General features: G+C 40.6%; 3 protein-coding genes across 3 annotated transcripts; 1 reads left to right on the forward strand and 2 right to left on the reverse strand.

The window, feature by feature from the left end:
* Window positions 1-6395: 6395 nt before the first annotated feature.
* On the reverse strand, window positions 6396-13684 carry dok3 (docking protein 3). Its single transcript, XM_086310390.1, has 5 exons — window positions 13345-13684; window positions 12142-12444; window positions 11757-11847; window positions 9771-9958; window positions 6396-9378 (listed from the first exon to the last, which is right to left on the reverse strand). Exons 1-5 carry the CDS (start codon window positions 13399-13401, stop codon window positions 8506-8508), a joined length of 1512 nt encoding a protein of 503 aa, XP_086166516.1. The 5' UTR covers window positions 13402-13684; the 3' UTR covers window positions 6396-8505.
* atoh1b (atonal bHLH transcription factor 1b) lies at window positions 6812-7818 on the forward strand. The gene has a single exon (XM_086310402.1). The coding sequence runs from the start codon at window positions 6830-6832 to the stop codon at window positions 7613-7615; it is 786 nt and encodes a 261-aa protein (XP_086166528.1). The 5' UTR covers window positions 6812-6829; the 3' UTR covers window positions 7616-7818.
* Window positions 13685-13760: 76 nt separating the features above from the next.
* Window positions 13761-23825, reverse strand: ddx41 (DEAD (Asp-Glu-Ala-Asp) box polypeptide 41). The gene is made up of 17 exons (XM_086310377.1): window positions 23659-23825; window positions 20331-20426; window positions 19961-20111; window positions 19778-19852; window positions 19594-19654; window positions 19369-19505; window positions 19201-19273; window positions 18967-19120; window positions 17401-17537; window positions 16962-17124; window positions 16345-16476; window positions 16162-16233; window positions 15976-16072; window positions 14885-15034; window positions 14716-14787; window positions 14271-14381; window positions 13761-14126 (listed from the first exon to the last, which is right to left on the reverse strand). Exons 1-17 carry the CDS (start codon window positions 23683-23685, stop codon window positions 13990-13992), a joined length of 1845 nt encoding a protein of 614 aa, XP_086166503.1. The 5' UTR covers window positions 23686-23825; the 3' UTR covers window positions 13761-13989.
* Window positions 23826-23871: the final 46 nt, after the last annotated feature.

The raw sequence follows: 23871 nt of genomic DNA on the forward strand, positions 1-23871 counted from the left end.
CTTGAGGAGTGTGTAATGGTGTTTATATAATCAGCATCTTTGTTTCTGAGACTGAACAATGAAAAGCCCTTATTTGATTTGAGTGCCATCGTGACTGCCTCTGGCATGTATATCGTGTTGTCTCCATCTGGTGGTAACTGGTGGAAACACACGAATGTGGGGTGTTTTTTCCACTCTCATAAATGTTTTATATTATTAACACATAGCGATTGCAACTATGTGTGTTGTTCACCTAAGATTTTTACATTAACTGTCAAATAACCCATCTGTTCATGTTTGCAATCCTAGAATTCAGTATAGCATGGCCAGAGGGTAGAAAAGAATCCCTCAAATCCCATAAAATAACCAAAACAAGCAGGGGAGACATTTTTGACACAGTACCATTCAATCTGACATATAATTCAAATGCTGCAAGAACTGCATGATGAAAAATTCAAGTTCATATGTGACCTGAAAAATAAAAATATCTGATGTAATGTAATGCAATACAATACACGAGCCACACAATAAATAATATTTTCCTTAAAACCTGTCACTTTTTTTTAGACTGTGTGCATGTGTGTGTTTGTGTGTGTGTGTGAGTGTGTGTGCGTTTTCTGGTAGCTTTCAAATCTGAAGGTGGCATGAAAACCCTTTGCTAGGGTAAAAATTAAAAATTGTTATCATGAAAATGAAAACTAGGTTACTAATTCCTGGTTCCATTGGTTTTTTTAAATCCTAAATATGTTTTCAATGCACTAATTAAAATCAATAACTTTCATAAGGACCCAGTGCTACTTTTGGCAACCACCAAAGTCCTTAATGATAAAAAAATAAGTTGGGACAGTAGAGGTTTTAGTTCACTCGTGTGCTTGTCCGCCCATCAAAACATCATATAATGGTATTATTAAAAGCACAATAGCCTGAGCATCCATTACACACTATAAGTGTCTATCTACTGCTGACAGCTTTCAGAGTCCCTGATGCTCAAGTGTCTGGAAGCCTTTCTTCTTCTTTTGATGGACTGGGTCTTTACAGCCCACTCGGCGTTCGCCTATCTGCCATATGGCGTGCTGGTACATGAAAAGAGTGCACTCAAACACTGCATTTTCAACCCATCATACATGAAGCAAAACACTAACGAGAACCCATTAAAGCAACTCTCCCTTTTTTTTTTAAGATTTATTAAACAATGAAAGTTTTAAAGATGGATTCATCACTAATGAGAGCACACAGCATCACAAGGTGGCAAGAGTGGAAAAATAGGCCTGTGCAAACAGAAACCAAGGTTTTATTTAAATAATATATAGATTTACCAGTAAAATGTATTTATTTTAAATACTTTACTGCTTAAATGTCTCTCATTTTCTTTATTTTTGCTTCTTGGAAGCCAACGTTTCTTGTCATTTTTAATGTGGTCTGTGAGCAGTAGTTCGCCAAGCTTTCTGAAGGGCTTTTTTTAAAGCCACTTAACGCTGAATTGTATCATTCAAGTATATAAAAAAAAGCACATAAATCAGTGGATGACACATAACAGATAATTTAGCAAAGAACTCATTTTAAAATGTGTCTTTAGGCCTGTTGTGAAAACACATAATTTGTTCCTCCTTTAGCTGAATCTACAAAGAAATGCCAACAATAACTCAGTCTGACAGAAATAAAGTACTACTTTTGCACCAACAAGGTGATTTCCAGAGAAATCCTGATATAGCTCAGCACGGTGTGCAGTGTGTCCTTAACAAAGGTTGAGAAAACTAGACAAGCGGAGATCGAAGTGGTGGGCCTAAAAAACAAAACACCTACAGCAAATGAACAGGATCTAAAAGTCAAGTTTTTAAGAAATAGGAAGAAAAAAACAGCATTATCATTTTCAGTTATTGATTGGCTTCCCCAGAGGCTGGGCCTCAACTTCAGCATGACAGAAACCCAAAACACCAGTGTGCCAGTGAACTAAAACCTTTTCCTGAAGACAACCTAAAGAAAATACAAGAAAGCTTGATTAACATAATAATAATAAAGGAAGTCATACCAAATACTGACTTTAACGCTTGTTACAGTCACACACAGTCATATCTATCTATCTATATATATAGATAGAGAGATATAATCATAGGTTAGTAGGGTGGGTGTGATATAGAAATAGTCTTGTAATTTAGTCTTTTAGGGGTTTTTTTGGTATTACTTTCAGTCACTGCTCTCATCTATTTCAGTGACAGTACCAAAGCAAATTAGAAACTAAAACTTTTAATGGTGTAAGAAGTAAATAAAACATTTTTTTACTGCTTCGGTGTGATCTACAGGATTACAGAATGAGAATAAGTGTGCAAATGAGTAATCAAAGTAGGCTAGAAAACACGTGACACGTGTCTTCAGGAAGGTATCCGGTAACACCTGTGATCAGTGGTGCAGGGCTGACTCCAAACCTCGTACTTAAACCGCACCCTGCAGTGACTTTGTCTCAGGTATCGCGACATTTTCTTCCAATTCAATAAGGAACAATTGAGGTCTTCTCGCGATGACAGGGGCGACCACTCAAGTATATTGTTCCTAAATTAGCAGGTATTAAACACAAAGCCCTAATAGTGCTACTGTACGGAGAAAAAGTCTTCTCTCATTATTACTGTCCTTCTCAGAGTTCATCAATTAGCCTTTTGCCACAGATAGCACTGACTTAATGAACCGTTACTTTAACTAGAATATTACTTCCATTTTCCCAAATTAATGAGGCCACTAATTGTCCTAATTTGCGCCTGAAACCCGGGCATTACGGTTTCTCTCTTTGCTCACTAGAGCCACCTCCGTAGCTCGGGGTGTGAGAGGATAATTACAGACCAGACTCCGCCGAACATCAAGAGGTTCACTGTTCCTGGTGCACGAGAAAAAAAAAATGAAACAGTCTTTTGTTCAGAAATTAACAGGTCTTTAATTAAAACACAAGGCGAAACGACGGCACACTTTATAGAGCATTCATCCCCACTGAATGCTGGCGACGAGGAAGGAAATCCAACAGCTGAGCTACAGTTTACTAGTGTGGCTGTTTGCATGTTGCTAGGCAACCGTAAAGCACGCTCAACACAGGGTTAGATGCGATTCAGTGGGTGGAGCAAAACAAAGGGGACGCCTGGATAGTAAACAGGAATTCAAAGGCATGCATCAAAAGCACATTTATATGTGTTGATTGTTATTTATTTGTTTATTAAGAACATATTACAATCAGAACTGTGGTTATTATTTTATTATCTTTGTTGGGTCATAATTTCCGGATAATTGCTGGTATTCTGTAATACTAATTCTACTGTAATTTGGTGTGTTAGGCAAATAGTTGGGAGGTGAAGTGCACTTTGTCATTTTAGTAAATTTATTTTTGCACAGAGAGAGAGAGAGAGAGACAGATCTAATTTCCTTTATTGTCACCTACCCAGGTATTATTGTATTTGTTTCCAGGAAACAAGAAAATGCATCGTTAAAGTAGAGAGTCATATTTATATGTGAACTTAGTTCACATATAAATATGGTTCACACCTCATTTAAAAAGCCTTAAAAATAGTTTTAAAGATCGGTCGGGGTCACAGTCACCCAACAGTAACAACTGAGAAGATGAGGGCATCCCCAGTGATATCACCATTAGTGTAAATAATTTTAACTATGGCATTTGACTTATTTGTCAGCATTATAAGAATAACCCACACATAAAAAAAATCCCCAGTCTTTACAAAGTTCAGTTACCAGCAAACACGAACCGGTCAAAGGGCACTTGTACCTTCCACTTGCAATCACCTACAAGTGTAACAACTTAGGTGGTTAGTGCTAATTAAACAGCAGCTATGGGAAAGATGTGCTGACTCAAGTGGAAGCTGCTGTTGGTTGGCTGGTTGAGTTTAGGTTGTGGATGATTCAAGGATATGGAGTAATCGCTGGGATATGTACCAGGGCTACATCACCACCTAACTTTGTTTGTTATTCACTGTTTGCAAAGCAATAAGTGTGCGCAGATAGATCCAAATATCGATAGCGTCGATACCTGTTCCGCTATTGATGTTGGATAGCAACATGATCAATGTTTATTTCTGTCCTCTAAGTTCAATATGATGTCTTAAATGTGTTAAATATTTTTCTCGGAAATGATGACAACACCTGAAGCATGCCCTATAAAAAATGTGTGAAATTTTTCTTTATTGTCTTTCATGTCTATTTTAGTTGTAGTTTATAGCACATTTTAAATAGAAAAAGCTGACCAAAGGTGCTTTAAAGACAAACACATTTATGCCTCTTTTTCCCTAGTACCTACTTGGCTTGACTCAACTCAGTTTGTAGAGTTTTCCATTATGTGGTAGCACCTGGTACCAAGTACTTGTTTAGTACCTGCTCAGCCTGGGTTCCGAGAAAAGTGAGTCAATCTAAAAATGTGCCATCAACATATTGCATGCCACCTATTGAGCAGTCAACAGCATCACTTGACAAGTTAAGAGCAACCGCCTCAGAAAAAAACAAAACCACCGTTTTTGAAACCCGGCAACGAGGGAAATGGCTACACAAAAAATGAACACCGTGATCCCCTTATTCTGACAAAAACCATAGACCAAGCAGCACCATCGCCTCCTCATTCTCCATTGTTGTTTTGTGTTTGTGTCACATAAAAATGACATTGTGGAACTTTCGGTCACATTGCACACTCAGTTGTAATGGAAAACAACCAAACCGAGTCAAGTGGATACCAGTAGAATAGAGATAGGTCTCCAAAACCCCCAGTATTAAAATCCACGAAAAGCTGAAAGGTGTGTTTTATCAAGTATTGTGGAAAGTAAAAATCACGATGAATTAGTGGTCATTAGAATGTGGTCAGATGTGTTTTAAAAATCACGATGGTCATCTCATAACACATGACACTGCTCTCCCCTACATACACTGGCTTTACAGGTTAAAAGTAATGGTGTTGGTATCGGTATGGGTAATACTGGCCCTGTGTTTACTTGATATGGGAACATAGCACTACAAAGCAGCAATAGCCACAATGGCCATGAACTGCATTGTGAAATTGCTGAGGAATTTTTTGCAAAACACTTTTGTGCAATTTGAGGTTCATGTTTTTTGCATTGTGCATTTTCAGCAGGAAACAGTTACAGAGTTGATTTGTTTAGTTTAGTCAGGGTCATTGCATCATTTAGTCACAGTGATGTACAGTGGCCTAACACCACTCAAGAAGAACGCATTCAAGTAAAGATAAAGTAAGGCCCCCCTCCCTTCATTCTCGCCTGTCTCCTACAGAAGGTCGCTGCAAGTTGACCTTAGAAATGTTCCTCACACCTCCTCGGCCTCCACTGCCACTCCCCCCCTCACGCCCCGCACCAGATGGGAAGTGTAGCTGCATTTTTTTAAAGCCTGCACGCAGGGTTGCGGGCTGTTGCGCTGGCACTGGGGCTAAAGGAATGAAATATTCATGTAGCCCCCCCCCAGCCCTCTTTAAATAGAAGAAAAAAAAAGAATGGACATCCCGGGACGAAGAACGTGCCGATTTATTCAAGTAAGACCAGGCCTCATTAAACTGCTGGCGGCGGGGCAGGTCACGGTGATTTTCTTCACTACTACTCGACCCCGAAAGAGAGAGAGAGAGAGAGAGATCGCTGAATGCAAAATTTGTCCCAGTCACTCCTCACTACAACATCTCAGATCTCTCAGCGGACAGGTCCGTCACCGGTGCTGAAGTTGTTTCTCCGCCGTAATTGATGCCCTAATGAATGATTAGCTCTCATGTCAGAGTCAGAGCTCAGTGAGCGCCGTGGGCAGCATATGGGAGACGTGGGTGACACCGTCTCGGAGGTGCGTGGCTTGTGAGCGGTGCCAAGGGACACCAGCTGATAGGCACAGGCCAGGGGCCACGTGACCCTGAGCAAAAATTTGTAGCCTAATTTATCTTCTTCCTTCGAGGCTGGGTCTGAAAGGGGAAAAATCTTAATCTTGTAACGACAACAACGGCAAAAAAAAATAACAGCAATAAATAATAAATGACGGAGTGTTTTTCTTTTCTTTCCAACTTTTCTTAATGGTTCATAAATCGCCTTCAGACAACTTATCAGTTATTGCGCCTCAGCTATAGGTGTGTCTCGATCCTTGTCTCACACCTGTTAGTTTTATTATTCTTCTGCAAATAATGAATGATTGGGCGCCTTTTACTGTTTGTTTGAGAACAAACTTGGACGTTTGTTTTCCACAACCACAGCTCTCAGCGGGTCAGAACCAATCACGAGTCGGTTACTGCGCTCGTGAGAAAGAGGCCGAAATGCATTTTCCATGGAAAGGATGATGATGACTTTATAGAAAAACACATACTTACTATAGAAATATGACTAACACACTTGTGTAATTAAAAAGAAGACAAACTTTTTCCCATACAAGCTCGCGTTTATTAATATAGACACATAATATAGACTATAACTTAATTTATTACATAATCATTCATTCTCTATACATTTTCATTCATGAGTAGGGTGAGCTTCGTTAGGTAGAGCATAGGTCGGCTATTGCACGCTCTTAAATGATTAATACTCGTCTCCTTTTAGGGATAACAAGGTCGTGATTGAGTTACAATGCACAATAGGAGAAAAAGTCGAGCTTTGTCTAATTGTTCTTTGACAGACAGGGTCAGAGGGGATTGTGCGATTGGCTGCTGCCTCCTGAGGCTACAGTGCTGTCAGGGCTGTTTGCGGGCTGGGAGTGACACCAAGGTGACTACAGGGGAGGCTGTATAAATTGTAGGCGCAGCGCAAACCACTCCAGAGACTCTGGCACCGGCTGAAGCGAAAGTGCGACCTTTATATCCTGCCGTGCACGACCACATCAGGATACTGCAGTGATGGCTGCAAAAGCAGAACTTTCGAGCTGGTCGGAGTACCCAGAGGACTTCACTCTGCTGCAGCAGCATCACCAGCAGCAGCACAACCTGGCCCACATCAGCTCCAAAGCCTGGATTTCCTCCACTTCAATCCGTGCGCTCTCAATTAGGGACGCGCACGCGGCTGCAGAGGCAGCGGGCATCTCGCGGGAGAAACTTGTGCCAGTGACCGAATTCACTGACCGCGTTACCACCAAAGGCATGACAGAGACAGACCCTGCTAAGGCGCCAGATGGATGCAAGACGAGCCACTTCGGCCCTCAGAGACACAGGCGCGTGGCGGCCAACGCCAGGGAGAGGAGGAGGATGCACGGGTTGAACAAAGCGTTTGACGAGCTCAGGAGTGTCATCCCCTCCCTGGAAAACGAGAAAAAGTTATCCAAATACGACACCCTCCAGATGGCGCAGATTTACATCACAGAGCTGTCTGAGCTCCTGGCCGGCGTGGTTCACCCAGAGTGCAGGAGTCCTCTTCCAGGCTCTGGAGACAAGACCTCCAGGAGGAGCCTGATTCACTCTCTGCTGCCAGCAGCCGCTGCACAGTCCCCGAAACCTCTGACCGGAGAGCAGCGAGACCCCTCCGCATCTATCGGTCATCTGATTTTACTTGGACCTACATCTGACATGGAATCAAATAAATCAGGCACTTGTTCCAGCAGCAGCGATGGGGAATATTCACATCTCAGTGACGCAGAGGAGGGTCAAAGCGGGAAACAGTGGCAGAAAGTCAGTGCCACTGACTTTTAACTTGTTTGGAGCTCTTTACAAGGCAGAAGATATCAGCTGACCAGCAGAGACGCTCTCAAAGTCCTGTTTTTAATAATAGTTGAGATTCTGCACTACCTGTACAGGTAAAAGTACAGGTAAAACTCAGAAAAACCTGCTTGGATGTGATGGACTCTTGCAGGCCCTTTTTATGCACTTTATACTCTGAACCATTACTAGACACATTTCCAGTTTCATTAGTGACATTTGTCAAATAAAACAAACAAAAACAATAAACAAGTATTTTTCTATTTATGTATAGCGTATTTTATGATGGCTCTTTTGGTACAATAAAGATATACTTAACATAAGAGTGTGCTTTTTAAGTGGTTTTTATATGGATATTGTCAGCAAACACATGCAGTAATTACAGCAAAACACAATGTGGGTTATTGGTTTTTCCACTCTGTTTTACAGATACTGACAGTTGATGTGACAAATCCCTCCTCACTCTGCTTAAGAAACCAAACTGATTCCAGAGAGGATGATAATGAAGATGATGTGTAGCGCATCAAACATAACAAGGCGAGGTCGTTTGTTTTCTCTCCCAGCTTTCCCATTATGAAACGGTGCGGGCAAATGCTCGCCCACCTTCTCAGTTAATGTCACATTAAAGGTATTCGCCTAGCATTCCCGCAGAAGAAAACAAAATAAATCTCTCTTTTTGGCAACAGCATTTGCAGATTAAAAAGTATTCCAGATGCATCTTTCATATAACAAGCTGCAAAAACAATCAAACACTTGTGAGCCAGAATGCCTAACTGCATGTTCCCAGTGGAGGGGATTTTATAGAAGTAAAGAAACTAATTGTGTTTTATGACAATTTATCACAGATAAAATTGTCCTGTCTAGTCTGTCTGTTAACTGATAGTCTACTGAGAAAATGTGAGGCTGCTTGCTCCGTAGGGAAGAGGAGGCTGGAACTTTGCCAAGTCCTTAGAAATGATTTCTGCCAGCCTGTGTTTAAAACTGCCAGGCACCTCTGAGGGGGTAACTTGAGCAGAGGAGCTATTGGCCTCCTCAGTCTCATTCAAATCGTCTTCATCGTAGTCTGCTTGTGTATTGTATTCTGGCTGGAAGGAGTTATTCACAGGGAGCGCATGCTGGTTTTGGGGTTTGGCTAAGGAGTAAGCGGATGATAAGGGAGGAGGTGGGGGTACAGGCAATGGTAAGGGGGGATAGGAAGGCTCCTGCTGAAGATTTGTCAGAGAATTGACTTTTTTTATCCCTGAATAAATGCAATCTGAATTATCTGCCTCGGCTTTTCTCATCAAAGGAGGCGTGCCTCTCGGTAAGTTGCAGTAAATGCTGTCCTCAATATTGTTATCCAGATTTAGAGCCTCCAGGGAATAGCACCATTCCTGCTCATCCTCATCCTCAGATTCCTCTGCCACAGCCTCGTTGCTGCCCAAGAGAGGAGGCTTGAGTGATAGCTGTTTTATCTGCTGCACAGGGTCGTCATAAATGGGGTAATCGCCGGTAAACTTGTCCTCTGTGTCGGCTGAAACATCTGGAAAACTGTAGATGGAAGGGTCGACGAAAGAGTGAGCTGTGGCAGGCGGGGGAGCAGGAAACGGGTCAATTAGTGATCTTCTGTTGGCACTGGGAGGCTGCACTGCTGTATTCCTCTCCACTGTGCACTGCTTAGATATAGTCTGAAAGATCTGGGGACCATGCTGGGTCAGAAACATGAACACGCCTTGTCCCGACTTGCAGCGACGGCCTGCTTCGATGCTGAATCCCCCCTGCAATCACAGCCAAAGATCCTCATGTTAGGAAATACATTTGCCATTTTATAAAATATGCAATACTTCAGCTTTGAATTAAATTTTTTTTTTTTTGCAGCAGAATAAACAAACGAGTAGCAGCATGTTAATTAGTGAGCTTTAGAGATTTTGCTGCCTTTGAACAAAGCCAGAGTAGCTGTTTTCCTCCGTTTCTGGGCTAACAAGCTGCTGGCTGTCGCTTCATATTTAGAGTACAAACAGAGTGGTAGTAATTTTTTTCTTCCAACTCTTGGCACAAAAGTCAATGAGTGTGTTTTACAAAGCTTTTCCCTTTGAGAAATTCTAAATAAACCCACTGGAATACCTGGTTTATCATCAGCATAGGGACTGCACAACATCTAGTGCTTTACCTCAATCTGACCAAATTTGCGTAGGAGCTTGTATGGCCAGTCGAAGATGATGTAACGAGTTCTCATGTCCAGCAGCTCTATTGCCTCCCCTTCTATGGAGACCAGGTACTTCCCAGACAGCTTGCACCTCTTGGACGCCTCTGTGCTCTGGATGGTTACTTGGTACTGGTTTGGAGGAAGCGTCAGCTCTAAAGACAGGAACACATGACATCACACAAGGGTTAGTGTTTCGCAACTACACACAAAGGGTTGGGTTTTTTTTTTCCCCACAAGAGGTCTGAGCAGCACAGGAAATAAATGCACACCAAATACTTTTTAATTTTGAAAAATCTGATTTAAAATTGCTTGCCTTCTACTAATCTCTCTGTGAGGCTGGCTTTTCTGGATTGTTGAGAAGTGTAATCCATTAGGAAATGAAGAGAAATGCATTTGTATAAGTCAGAGCTTGCTGACGCTGATACATTCTGGCTTTCATGTTTGAATAAATTAGCGGCTGTAGCGCCCGCTCCCATATATATAGGGGATTTCTGCTGATGTCTTGAATTTATGATGCTGTGAAATATTTCCATCCATTTTCTTCTCTGCTTATCCTACTGAAATATCTCTTTTTTATTATAATATACTCACAGGTTTAGGCTTATTAATGGGGAATTTACAAGTAATAATAATAAATCAAATTATCGCCCATTATATCCTTTGGTTGTGGAAGCACTTCAGTCACCAAGTTACCTGCTGACGTCAGCTGAGTAATTTTGCTACAGTGTTGGAAACCGGAAGAAACGTCACTGATCAGAGAGTCAGACAGACTGTTAAAGGATTTGTTTGAAGGTGATCTATCGTTAGTGCTTGTAAAATCTGTGGGAAGGCAAAAACACTGGGTAAAGCGGGCTGCCTTTGAAACAGGAAGTTGGTCTTAAGCTGTGGTTTTGCTTACGATGAACCCTTGTGGTGCATTTCTTAACCTGTCTGATGTATATTTGAGGGCTGTACAGTGATGCTGAGCTTGGTGGGGGGGACGCAAACGTATTCATCATTTTTAGAACATAACTGCCCTCGCAGGGGTTGTTTATCTTTTCATTTATATCACTTCCTGCTTAAAAATAAAACAAACAAAAAAAAAAAACCCCAACCCTGCAAGTACCTTCCTCAAAACATGCGATAAAGTGGCACAGGTCGTTAAGTTTTGTAAGCTCATTAAAGCCTTTGATAGTTTAATGTGAGCTAGTACACCGCAATAAAACCCTGATAAAGAAACGGCTGGCCATATTTATAACTGGGGAGTAAGTCGAAGTATTTTTGTAATGTAACTTTTCAAATCTATTAGCAGTGTAGCAAAAATGGGCTAAAATGAAACACCAGTAAAATGCAAGCTGATTGCTGAAGGAGGTTGGCGTTGACGAAGGAGTCAAACACCATACTTTTAGCTCTATAGTTATGCTTATTATTGGGGAATTTGGAAGTAATAGCAACAAATGTAATTTTTAGCTATTATATCCTGACTTTGAAACTAGGTTTCTCAAAACATGTGATAAAGTGGCATAGGTGTGTTATTTTAATTAAAATAGACCCTTTCACAACAATAACCTTGAGTTAATATTACTTGTATCAGAAATTCTGGCAACGTGTTCCTGTGTGCAAATAACATTACTATGGACACCTGATTGCTTCTCTGTGCCATGCTCCTGGATGTAAATAGCCACACTGGCTCTTCCAACCTGGGTGTGAATAGTAAATTAGTAAAATAAAGAAAAGTCTAAAATAGTTCCTTGTATATTCGGGGGAAAAATTACACCAACCTTCCCCTTTTTCTTACCTCATCTTCTAAGACTAGTAGTTTTCACGCACTCTCTTATTAACCAGTACACAGAGTTCAACAGGTGTGTGTAGGACGAATAGACAAGCTACAGAAATAAGACCTGCACATTTTTATTTGTTTTCGATTTCTTGTGCCTGATCCCTAATCATGTGTAGACGTGCTTGCATTACCGCTTTTCCAAGATGCGTAAAGATCATTGTCCGCCATGGTCAAGCCATTATCTTGCTCAAAATCCCCTTTGTCTGATTCTCCAGGATCCTTCTGTAAACAGTGGCATGGTAAACATTACATGGAGTGTACAAGTACCTCTTATCACTGTTTTATGGCTTTAAAGTGGTAAGATGCAAGAAGGTACATAGCTTGTGCAAGCACAAGAATTAGAGAAGTAAAAGGGACAGAAGTTACAGATACTGCATTAACTTCCTTATTATGCTACTTGTCTCTGGATGTGGGCAGAGTCTGTCCTTACTGACCTTTCCCAAAAATTAAAACCTAACCAGTGACATAAAAGGAAAGGTCATATTTGTACTGTTCAGGATTGGAGATGTGTGATACCTGGAAGGCTAGATGACAGAGGGCATTCACCCAGTCCTGGCTTGATGTGGAGGCTAAGATGTAGGTTGACTGTGTGGTGTTTAGGTAGAAGGCTGTGCAGCCAGCCGGGCAAGACTCCTTTGGTGCAAACGTGACACTGAGACAGTCAATTAGACGCACGACTTTTCTTTCTGGTGTTTTCTGCCGGTACATCCTTTTCTGCTCGGTAACACAGCTGCTGTCAGCTAGAGCATAGAACTCCAATCGGCCAACCCCCTGAGAGCTGGGTTTATAAAGCACCATCCACATTTTCCGCCATGTTTTCTGATGAAATGATAAAAAGTGACTATTAATAAGTGGGAGGTAATAAGATATTAAGCAAGAATGGCATCTTTCCTTTGTGGCTACCAAGTGGCTACACACACACACACACACACACACACACACACACACACACACATACATATATATATATATACATATATATATATATATGTATATATATATATATATATACACATATATATATATGTATATATACATATATATATATACACATATATATATATGTATATATATATGTATGTGTGTATCATTATTTACTATCTGTAGGAGATCTTAAGTAGAAATGGTCCTCTGTCCATCACAGGTTACTTTCACAGAACAAATGAGCCGCTGTTCAGTGATGCCAGGATGTTCACAAACCACAGCCTGACATATACAAAACAGCTGTAAGACTTAAATACTATGATACACAGGTATAGTAAGTCTTGGTTATTGATATTTAACGCTGTTTAGTATATAAAAGAACAAATATAAGATCTTTACTACTTTATCCACATATCCACGCATGACTTTTTAAACATTCAACAGATTTAGCTTCACACTCACCTTTCTCTTACTTAATGTAGCGGAAGGATTATTCATTTTCATGTAGGTTAATGTTCCTGTGACTCTACTGCTGCCAAACTGGGTTAAAGGATGAAATACTCACACTGATCTGAGTGCATGAGCGTTCGGTTATACACTAAAGTTTTAGACTTTCATGAAATACTAAAAATTATTTTGAGATACAGCTATTGGTTATGTCAGCGTTTAACAAATTAAATGGGACTAAACATTTCCATTAGATTTACTACTAGAGTCACTAACGCCTTTTGATCAACTAGCAGGTAAGAAACAAGTCGATATATTCCACATGTGATGAATGCCTATAAAACTTACTTTTCCAAATTTGACAGCTTGAAGGTACAGCATTCCCTCTTTGAAGATGACCTCCATGCTTGTGAGCGCTGACTGTGAAAACCTGTAGTCTCTTACACCAGTCGCTGCTCTGTGGCCAAGATGAAACTGCCAACGAAGTTAAAATTAGGTTCCTTTGGCCACAAGAATAAATGTTTCCTTTACGTCACTAACAGCCTTTATTTTCTTGCATACTTTGGTGTGTGATAAAGTATCTCTCTGATCTGCGTTTTAGCTGTTGCAAAAGAAAGGACATGAGTTGTGTGCTGCTGTTGTCTTGTGTCAACTTCCCTTTGCATTTGTCTATATCTTGTAGCAACTTCCTCACCATACCACACTTAAGCCACACCTGTCACTTTTTCCAGAAGACACAGACAAAAGAAATGTACACAAAAGAAAAACAAGAACAAATATAGTGGTTTTATTTACAGAGCTGCAGAAATCTATGCTACAAAGTGAGAAAACTGACGGAAAGGCGAAGCAATCGGTCATCTCATCTACAATGTTGGGAGGGTTATAATATCCACTTCCTTTCTTCGGTGATGTGACACATTGCTGTACAGTTTCCTCAGAAATGCTTTCAAGTTTTGTTCAGCACTGGAGAATCTTGCCCCTAATGAAAGACTCTTAGAAGTCCATTGAGCTATGAGCCAGGTAGTCTTTCCTTCCAATGTTGGTGACCTGCTTGGTCTGCATGGCCTCCAGCTTGGGACAGTCTGTAATACGATGACCAAGACCACCACAGAATGTACATCCTCTCTCGCCTGAAGAAAGAAAGAAGAATCTGATGTAAGGAAAGGATTGTAAAGAATGCAACTGGCTTCAGTCATATCACACGAGGCAGTCAATATTCAAAAAGAAACCAAAAAACATGATTAAGGAGTAGCTATTGAGGTGGGACAACTCGCCTCCGATGTCCAGCATGGTCTCGTCTCCGGTCTGGAGTACCTGGAGGACTGGAGGAACTTTCTGCTTGGCTTCAACAAGCAGAGCTTTCAGATCCATCAGAACGGATTCATCTATAAACAAACACATAGACTGGTTAAATTTTAACTGTACTTAAACACTGATCCACCTAACTAAATTTATTACAATAAGTTATTTCCCATTAAAAAGCCGGCACCACTTCAGCTATGCCATGCCTGTATGAGTAAATTACCATGTTTAAAACCATACAGTGGTGTTTCAAAGACATCCAGTATCTGTAATTACTGGACAAACCTTAACGACGTTACTTTTTTACTTTGGTCAGCGACATAAATAGAGCATGGCTTACACTGGCTAGCATTCTCAGAGAGGTTACTCTCCCTCCTTAGTAATCAATCTAATTTTATCTTTAGGTTGTGTCCTTACCGCAGCCTTTATTGATGAAAGTTGTGGCAATTCCAGTTTTGCCCGATCGTCCAGTTCTTCCTATTCTATGGACTGAAACGGGAAAATTTTGTCAAATCAGCCTGAGAAATTTTAGAAGAACTAACAAATACGTGATGAAGGTAAAGCCATATGCATATTATTCTCTTACCATAGTTTTCTATCTCTTCTGGCATGTCATAGTTCACTACATGCTGAATAGCTGGGAAATCCAGACCCTTGGAGGCAACATCAGTGGCCACTAACACATCTTTTTTTCCTTCTTTGAATGCTTCAATGGCTTTTGTTCTTTCCTCTTGATCTGGAAAAATACAGAAATTTATCTCAATAAAAACAACATTTTCTAAGAAGCAGAAACAATTCTGCATCACCGGAACCCATGAAGCAGAAACCATGAAGGTGACATTTGCAAGAAAGATGGCATCTAGTGGTGATGATGAGCAACTACAAAACAACAAAGATATGGCTTTGCACATACTAAATACATTTACCAGCCACTTGATTAGGTACACCTGGCAGAATTTCAATGCAGTCAGGCATGCAGACATGGCCAAAATTACTTGCTGAATTTCAAACTGAGCATTATGTAAATGACTTTCCGCATGAGATACTTACTGGTACCGAAAGTGCTGACTTACTGGGATTTTCTCACACAACCATCTTTAGGGTTTACAGAGAATGCTGCCATCCTGCCTTATATCAACGATTCAGGCTAATGGTGGTTGCACATAGAGACACAATTTGGGCCCCTTAGTGCCAGCTGAACACTATTTAAACACCACAGCCTACCTAAATATTCCTGCTGACCAAGTCTTTCCCTTTAAGACCACAATATATCCACCTTCTACTTGCTGCTTCAAGCAGGATAAACCTCCAGGTTGCAAAGCTCAGATTATCTCAAGCTGGTTTCTTGAACATAACAGTGAGTTCACTGAACTCAAATGGCCCCCACAGTCACCAGATCGCAATCCAACAGAGCACCTTTGAGGTGTGGTAGTACAGGGGAGTCACATCATGGATGTGCAGCCGACATATCCGCAGTAATTGTGTGATGCTATTGCAATCACGTCAATATGGACCAGAGTCTTTGAGGGATGTTTCCAGTAGCTTGTTGAAGTTGCCATAAAGAATTAAGGCAGCTCTGAAGGAAAAAGGTTCCAAGGTTTCATGGTACTAGCAAGGTGCACATAATGAACTGGCACTCTGACAATGATTTAAATGAAATATTTAGACTCTGCATACCTTTTCCACCATGTATGGCCACTGCCTCTACTCCTTTAAGCAGCAGATACTCATGGATGGCATCTACATCCGCCTTTTTCTCAGCAAATATCAGCACCTGTCAGAATGAAAAAGGACTTGTGACGTGTTGCTTTAATTCTTTATAAGAACTCTTTATAAAAGTGTCAAACACGTGAAAGTACGAACTGGAGGAGACGTTTTCTGGAGACACTCTAAGAGGTACACCATCTTAGCCTCTTCTTTGACGTACTCCACTTCCTGCACACACATAAAAATATTTATTTCATTAATATTTTTACATATGCATTTGGAAGGCAAACCATATCTGTGACTGAGACAAACGACTATTTTAGTGAAAGATAAAGTCACCTGGATGACATCCAAGCTGGCAGCTCCTGCTCTGCCCACGTTAATAGTAATGGGTTTGACCAGTGCACTCTTGGCAAAGTTCTGGATTTTCTTGGGCATAGTGGCACTGAAAAGCAGGGTTTGTCTTTGACCCTAGATTAGGAAACAAACAGAAAGCAAATGTTTTCATGAAAAAATTGGCATGAAAATAAAAAATCCAGCATCAACTGGAAGAAATATTTCTTTGCAACTGCTAGTAGAGCTTATATTATGAAGAAATGTATTACCTCTGAAAGTACTATGACTACCTGGAAACTGATGTCTCAAAAGCAGTTAAAGTCAGACTGAATAGAGAACTTTAGTGAGTGCAGTAACAACAAAAAGCCTATTGTACTCTGCCAAGGTGTGGATTTGTGAAACAAGAAAAAAGGAATTTATTGTTATGTTTGAGAGAAGCAGAGGAATCTCAGTTCTCTAGTGTAATAAACATTATGCTGTCTGGCCTTGGTAGGCTGGCTTTGTAAAGCTACTTATCTGGTGAAGGATAGAGCAAGCACAACACAGAAAAATGGATGAGGAAAAACTACTGCAATAGTGCTGTAACATTTAAAAGCTAGAGCCATGAAGGACTGCCTCACCTTGAAGTAAGAGAAGATGGTTCGGATGTCTTCTTCAAAACCCATATCTATCATCCTGTCAGCTTCATCCAAAGCCAAGTAGCGACAGATGTCCAGACCCACCATCTTCTTCTGCAGCAAGTCCATCAATCTTCCAGGTGTAGCAACCATCATATGGACGCCGCTTTAACCAAGACAGAGTTGGAGAGAAAATTAGTCCACAACATCACATGACATTTTGGCTTTTTAAAGTGTAGTAGTGTAGTACTATCAGTGTTTAGGTAGTAATGCTTTTGAGCTTTATGCATGCTGTACGTTAAAGCACTGATTCAGGAACACGTCACTTTTTTTGTTCCTCGCTGAACGTTAGGGCTGAATCGTGCAATTTTCTGCTTGACACTGAAATGGGAATTCTGGTTGAAATCCAGATTTTTTTCACAACACCTTCAGCTGTACTTACTGTTTTACTACCTCCATCTGCTCCTTGACAGACATTCCTCCGATGCAGAGGGCTGTGCGCAGCTGAGGAGCTCCCTCCTCCTCCAGCAGCTTGCAGTAATACTCTATGATGCCATGTGTCTGCCTCGCCAGCTCTCGCTGCAATAACACACCGGGTTATAAAACACACATACAGGATTCAGGAGTCAGAGGGATGAGAAAAACAGAGGTTCTCAAAGCTAATGTCATCTTTTCCAAAGGGCACGAAAAATTCACAGTGCATGAATATTTGAAAAGGCTTTGTTTCCTCTATTTAGATCATAGTATGCTACAACTGCCCATAATTAACAGTATTGGTAATTACCTATATTATTTTTTTATGTTACATTTTATGTTACAGTGGAACCCCGACTTACGAATACCTCATTTAACGAAAAATTCAAGTTACAAAGGCACTTAACGGCAATATTTCTGCCCGTGTTACGGCAAAATGCCTGTGTAACAAAATCCGTTGGCTCTAATTGGCTGAGCCCAGAATACCCACAATGCCTTCCGAATCATGTGACAACCCCCTTGGCTTTCGTACTTGCGCTTCGCTGTTCCACTTGAACGATGTATTGTTGTTGCAGTTAGCAATTAGCCTATAGCCCATCGTTCACTCAAAAGGCGCGATGGGTGCTTCGACTTACGAAAATTTTCGACTTACGAAAGACCCTCGGGAACGAATTAATTTCGCAAGTCGGGGTTCCACTGTATCATTTATTAATTTGGCAGTATGCACAAGTTCATTAATCAAAATGATATTTATACAGCTAATATATAATTATTGTTAATGATCAATTTCCAAATTTTAAGTTTTACAAAAAAGCAGAAACATTAGTAAACTACTTGTTTTGTTTTTTTAAATTGAGATGCCAATTGTAGTGTTTTCTTACATTCCTGCACAGAAAAATTAATTTTGTGGTTCAATGTTTTTCTTTGTCCAGTTTCTCAAATTTTTCAAGGATGTATTTTACATCATGCCGAGATATGTCAGGTTTTTCGCTAATAGCTCTTTCGGAATCACCTCATTGGTGCAAAAATATAATTTTTATGAATGTCAAACTGTCATCTTTGGGAGTTATTTGCAGGCACTGTTTTATTTGTATTGAATTACACCTGCCTACGACAGTAAGCACTATCTTCAGCTATAGTTTAGCTAAGGTTTCTTTTTAGTAGCAAGGCCTCTGGAAAGAGACTTTGCTGCTGAAATATACACTTTGAGTATTTGATTTTGAGGAGATAGCACTCCTAGAGTACAAACATGAAAGTGGCCCCACATGAGGCCATTTTCTCTGAGATTTCACCCTGAAGCCCAGAACAGCACAATGAAGGTGAACATTTTTTAATGTCCATTAATCAACATCTTGAACTCTATTTTTAAAAATATATATTATTAGTAGGTAATTTTAGTAAAAGTAATAGTTTTGGTCTAAAAACCATGAATGTGCATCAGCGGTACATTTTAAGAAACGAAGGAATACATTTATCAGATATTTAAATTTATGTGAAATGACCGATATAAATGTGCTGATTATGTTTTTCTTACTGAAGGACAGATGATAAGTCCATACGGTCCCTCTCTCTTAAAGAAAGGCAGTCTTTTCTCTTGCTCCAGCGCGAACATGATGATCGGCAGAGTGAAGACCAAAGTCTTTCCTGATCCAGTGAAGGCGATTCCAATCATGTCTCTACCTGAAAGACTACAGACAAACAGGGTTCCTTTAAATGTACTTAAAAAATAGAATTTACATTACAGCCTTTGTATTCTATTTATACATACACTGTTGGGATTCCTTGTATTTGAATTGGTGTTGGGTGGATGATTCCCTTCTTTTTCAAACCTTTCAGAATTGCTGCAGGAAAAACAAACACAGATTTGTTGTCAGTTGATGATCACTGTGAACCATGAGTCAGTGTTTTTGATGTACTGGGCAGAGTCCGCTGTCACCTGGTGGAAGCTTCATCTCTCTGAAGCTTTTGATAGGAGCTGGAATGCCGTCGCCATCAACCAGGATGTGAAATTTCTTCCTGACGCGCTCATGTCTGGTGTCTGGCATATTCAGGATGTAGCGTGGTGCTTTCCAGCTATACAATATATTTGGGACGAAAGAATATTAAAAAAGAAACTACAAAGAGAAACTGACTACATGGAATTCTGTGATAAGGAGCTTACCTTGTTTTTATAGGATCATCATATATGATACCTTTGGCCATTTCCTTCACAGACATCAGAGCTGACAGAAGAAGAGAGATGAACGTTGCCAAAAGAACTTGTGCAAATTCAGATAGTTTACCACACTTTTCTCATGCCTACCAACATCTAATTCAAGAAGGCTAAACAGAAACCATTAGTTTACCTCTGCCCTCTGCAACACTCTCCAGGATCTTCTCCTCCTCTTTCAGCTGCTTCTCTTTGGCTGACTCCTTCCGAGCTGTAGGTATAAAAATAAAAACAAGTTAAGGTCATAAAAAACTTAAAAACTGAATAGTTAAACACAGAAGTATCAGACCACAGAATGGGTCTACTTTGAACTAGATACCTTCTGCCTTTTCCTTGAGGTGTTGATGCTGGTCGAGGAGACTAATATGGGAGCGTGGACCAAGAGCCTCATCTTCATCCCTCTGTTCCTCCCCACTGTCCTTCTGTTCTTCATCCACCGCTTTCCCTCGCAAGCGCAACATCTTTTGTAGCTATAAGTCAGAAAAGTTATAAATGTATTTAATTTTGATACATGTCACATTTTTAGAAGTTTCATTTATTAGAAAAAAAACTGCAGTCAATGTGGATCAACCAGATCTAGTCAATTTCTCCAATCTACTCAATAAGGTCAATGTTTTCCCACTATGAAAACAAGAGTTGGCAGTTACTACCTGCATAAAACTCAATCAGAACAATGTTCAGTAACTCACCATTTGCTGTTTTCTGATTTTGACTGGAACATATGGAACGTAGTCGTCATCCTCCGATCCTTCTGAGCCAGTCCTTTCATCCTCGTCATGGGATCTCTGTGAAAATATATATACATATGCTAATTTACATGTTATCAGCTACACAGCTGCCTTAGTGTGTCTCTGTTATTCTCTAAGAGATATTGGCTCTCCACAGATACAACCAGGACCTTTGAATAAAACTTCTGCCACACAGAACATTATGGAGCACAAACCTGATGATATAAAAGCAGTCTGATGATGGTAGACTATTGATAGCATCCAAATAACAACCACGCTCTTATTTCATAAAATTATATTTACTGAACATCAATAGACACTCAAATCATATGCTTGCGACTAGTACAGTGGGGCAAAAAAGTATTTAGTCAGCCACCGATTGTGCAAGTTCCCCCACTTAAAATGATGACAGAGGTCAGTAATTTGCACCAGAGGTACACTTCAACTGTGAGAGACAGAATGTGAAAAAAAAAATCCATGAATTCACATGGTAGGATTTGTAAAGAATTTATTCGTAAATTAGGGTGGAAAATAAGTATTTGGTTACCTCAAACAAGGAAAATCTCTGGCTCTCACAGACCTGTAACGTCTTCTGTAAGAAGCTTTTCTGTCCCCCACTCGTTACCTGTATGAATGGCACCTGTTTGAACTCATCATCTGTATAAAAGACACCTGTCCACAGCCTCAAACAGTCAGACTCCAAACTCCGCCATGGCCAAGACCAAAGAGCTTTCGAAGGACACCAGGAAAAGTATTGTAGACCTGCACCAGACTGGGAAGAGTGAATCTACAATAGGCAAGCAGCTTGGTGTGAAAAAATCAACTGTGGGAGCAATCATCAGAAAATGGAAGACATACAAGACCACTGATAATCTCCCTCGATCTGGGGCTCCACGCAAGATCTCATCCCGTGGGGTCAAAATGATCATGAGAACGGTGAGCAAAGATCCCAGAACCACACGGGGGGACCTGGTGAATGACCTGCAGAGAGCTGGGACCAAAGTAACAAAGGTCACCATCAGTAACACACTACAACGGCAGGGAATCAAATCCCGCAGTGCCAGACGTGTTCCGCTGCTGAAGCCAGTGCATGTCCAGGCCCGTCTGAAGTTTGCCAGAGAGCACATGGATGATACAGCAGAGGATTGGGAGAATGTCATGTGGTCAGATGAAACCAAAGTAGAACTTTTTGATATAAACTCAACTCGTCGTGTTTGGAGGAAGAAGAATACTGAGTTGCATCCCAAGAACACCATACCTACTGTGAAGCATGGGGGTGGAAACATCATGCTATGGGGCTGTTTTTCTGCCAAGGGGACAGGACGACTGATCCGTGTTACGGACAGAATGAATGGGGCCATGTATCGTGAGATTTTGAGCCAAAACCTCCTTCCATCAGTGAGAACTTTGAAGATGAAACGAGGCTGGGTCTTCCAACATGACAATGATCCAAAACACACCGCCCGGGCAACAAAGGAGTGGCTCCGTAAGAAGCATTTGAAAGTCCTGGAGTGGCCTAGCCAGTCTCCAGACCTCAACCCCATAGAAAATCTGTGGCGGGAGTTGAAAGTCTGTGTTGCTCGGCGACAGCCCCAAAACATCACTGCTCTCGAGAAGATCTGCATGGAGGAATGGGCCAAAATACCAGCTACTGTGTGTGCAAACCTGGTAAAGACCTATAGTAAACGTTTGACCTCTGTTATTGCCAACAAAGGTTATGTTACAAAGTATTGAGTTGTATTTTTGTTATTGACCAAATACTTATTTTCCACCCTGATTTACAAATAAATTCTTTACAAATCCTACCATGTGGATTCATGGATTTTTTTTCCACATTCTGTCTCTCACAGTTGAAGTGTACCTCTGGTGCAAATTACTGACCTCTGTCATCATTTTAAGTGGGGGAACTTGCACAATCGGTGGCTGACTAAATACTTTTTTGCCCCACTGTATGTCAGCGGTGTTGGGTACAAGGCATTATTGTAAGCATATTGTATCACACTACTATACTAACCTACTAACAACTTTTTAAACAACAACAACACATTAATGTGCTTGTGTTTGCGTGTCTCTGTAAGCAGATGAGCAGCAGCATTCTGAGCCACTTGTAAACGTGACGGTGAAACCTGGTCGATAAAAACATAAAGTGCATTACTATAATCAAAGCAAGTGGTCACTAATCCATATTACACTCTCGTTAAGCCACAGAGATAAAAGTCAGGATGTGGGAACAATTTAACATCTTTTTCTTCCCTACAATAGACCGATTTCACTTCCCGTAGGGAGAAGGAAAAAGGTGTAGAAGTCTACAACTTTACAGAAGTGGAAATGTGAACATTGTTTTTATTTTATTTCACAAAAGGACAGGAGCACGATGGTAATCTTGCATCAACTGCATTATACTGCTATCACAACACTTGCAAACATCTGCACAGCTAGCATGCTAACATGAAGCTAGAAGAGAACCCAGAGTGATGTCTTGATGCATGCTAAGTCATCCAGGAATCCCAGAAAGATGATTCAGATGAACAGAATAAACTTTCTGGCAACTCAGTTATGTTAAAGTGGAGTGTCAGCTGATCCCAGCTCAGCAGCCAGAACCTGATCGTCAACAGGTAACAAAGGCAGTGATGAGCAGTCATGCTTTGTAGCATCCATTTCTACATGCATCTACAGTAGAAGTCTCTTTCTTATTGTTGAATCATGAAGACTGAACTTAACTGAAGCGAGGCCTACAGTTCAGCCACATCTAGGAAGGTTCTCCACCAAGCTTTCTCCGTTTCACTATAATGCCTCTCACTGCGGCTGGCTCTAGTAACCCTTTTCAGACTGTTGGACGTCAGTGACTTTCTCTACATCATAGCATGATGCATTTCTTGTTTTCTTGCCCCAAAAGCTCGTTACTAATCATAATTATTAAAGAATGAAATCTAATTTTTAAAATATTTTCAAGTTTTATCCTAATTTTACATCCACAGGGCCACATTTATGCTGTCTCTTACTATAACCGCTTGATATCGCATACGTCAACTTTACGTCTTTATAGTAAATGTTTTAGCACTGCATCATGGCTAATGCTAATAGTAGCGATTTAATAAAAACGATTGTACAGAATTAATATGAACCGTCTGTTATTCAACCACTTTAATTTGCTTCTATTAAGGTTGCCAAGTGAGCTCGACTCCAACAGATAGCAAAACGACTCGAAGATTAGGTTAAAGCTAGCTAATGTTACCGTTAGCTAACCCTGGTTAGCGTAGCATCTTTAAAGTATGGCTGTTTAACTTACCTTTTGAGGTCGGTTTTCGGTCTCCATTTTATTTAAGAATAACCTAACGTCCCTTTAAATGCCTTTGCTTCGAAGTTTTTCGGGAAAATACGAAAGCATACAATTTAACAAAAGTATCTAATCCGCATGTTTACACAGTACGCAGAGGAGAGGAAGCCTTGATACCGGACGGAGGGCTGGAAGGGTCAAAACTTAGCGAGCAATTTCCCAATC

This window comes from Aulonocara sp. 'chitande type north' Nkhata Bay, linkage group LG2, assembly GCF_057382095.1.
Source record: "Aulonocara sp. 'chitande type north' Nkhata Bay isolate Kocher_YH1m ecotype deep benthic linkage group LG2, A_spYH_male_GT1.1, whole genome shotgun sequence".
NCBI lineage: Eukaryota > Metazoa > Chordata > Actinopteri > Cichliformes > Cichlidae > Aulonocara > Aulonocara sp. 'chitande type north' Nkhata Bay.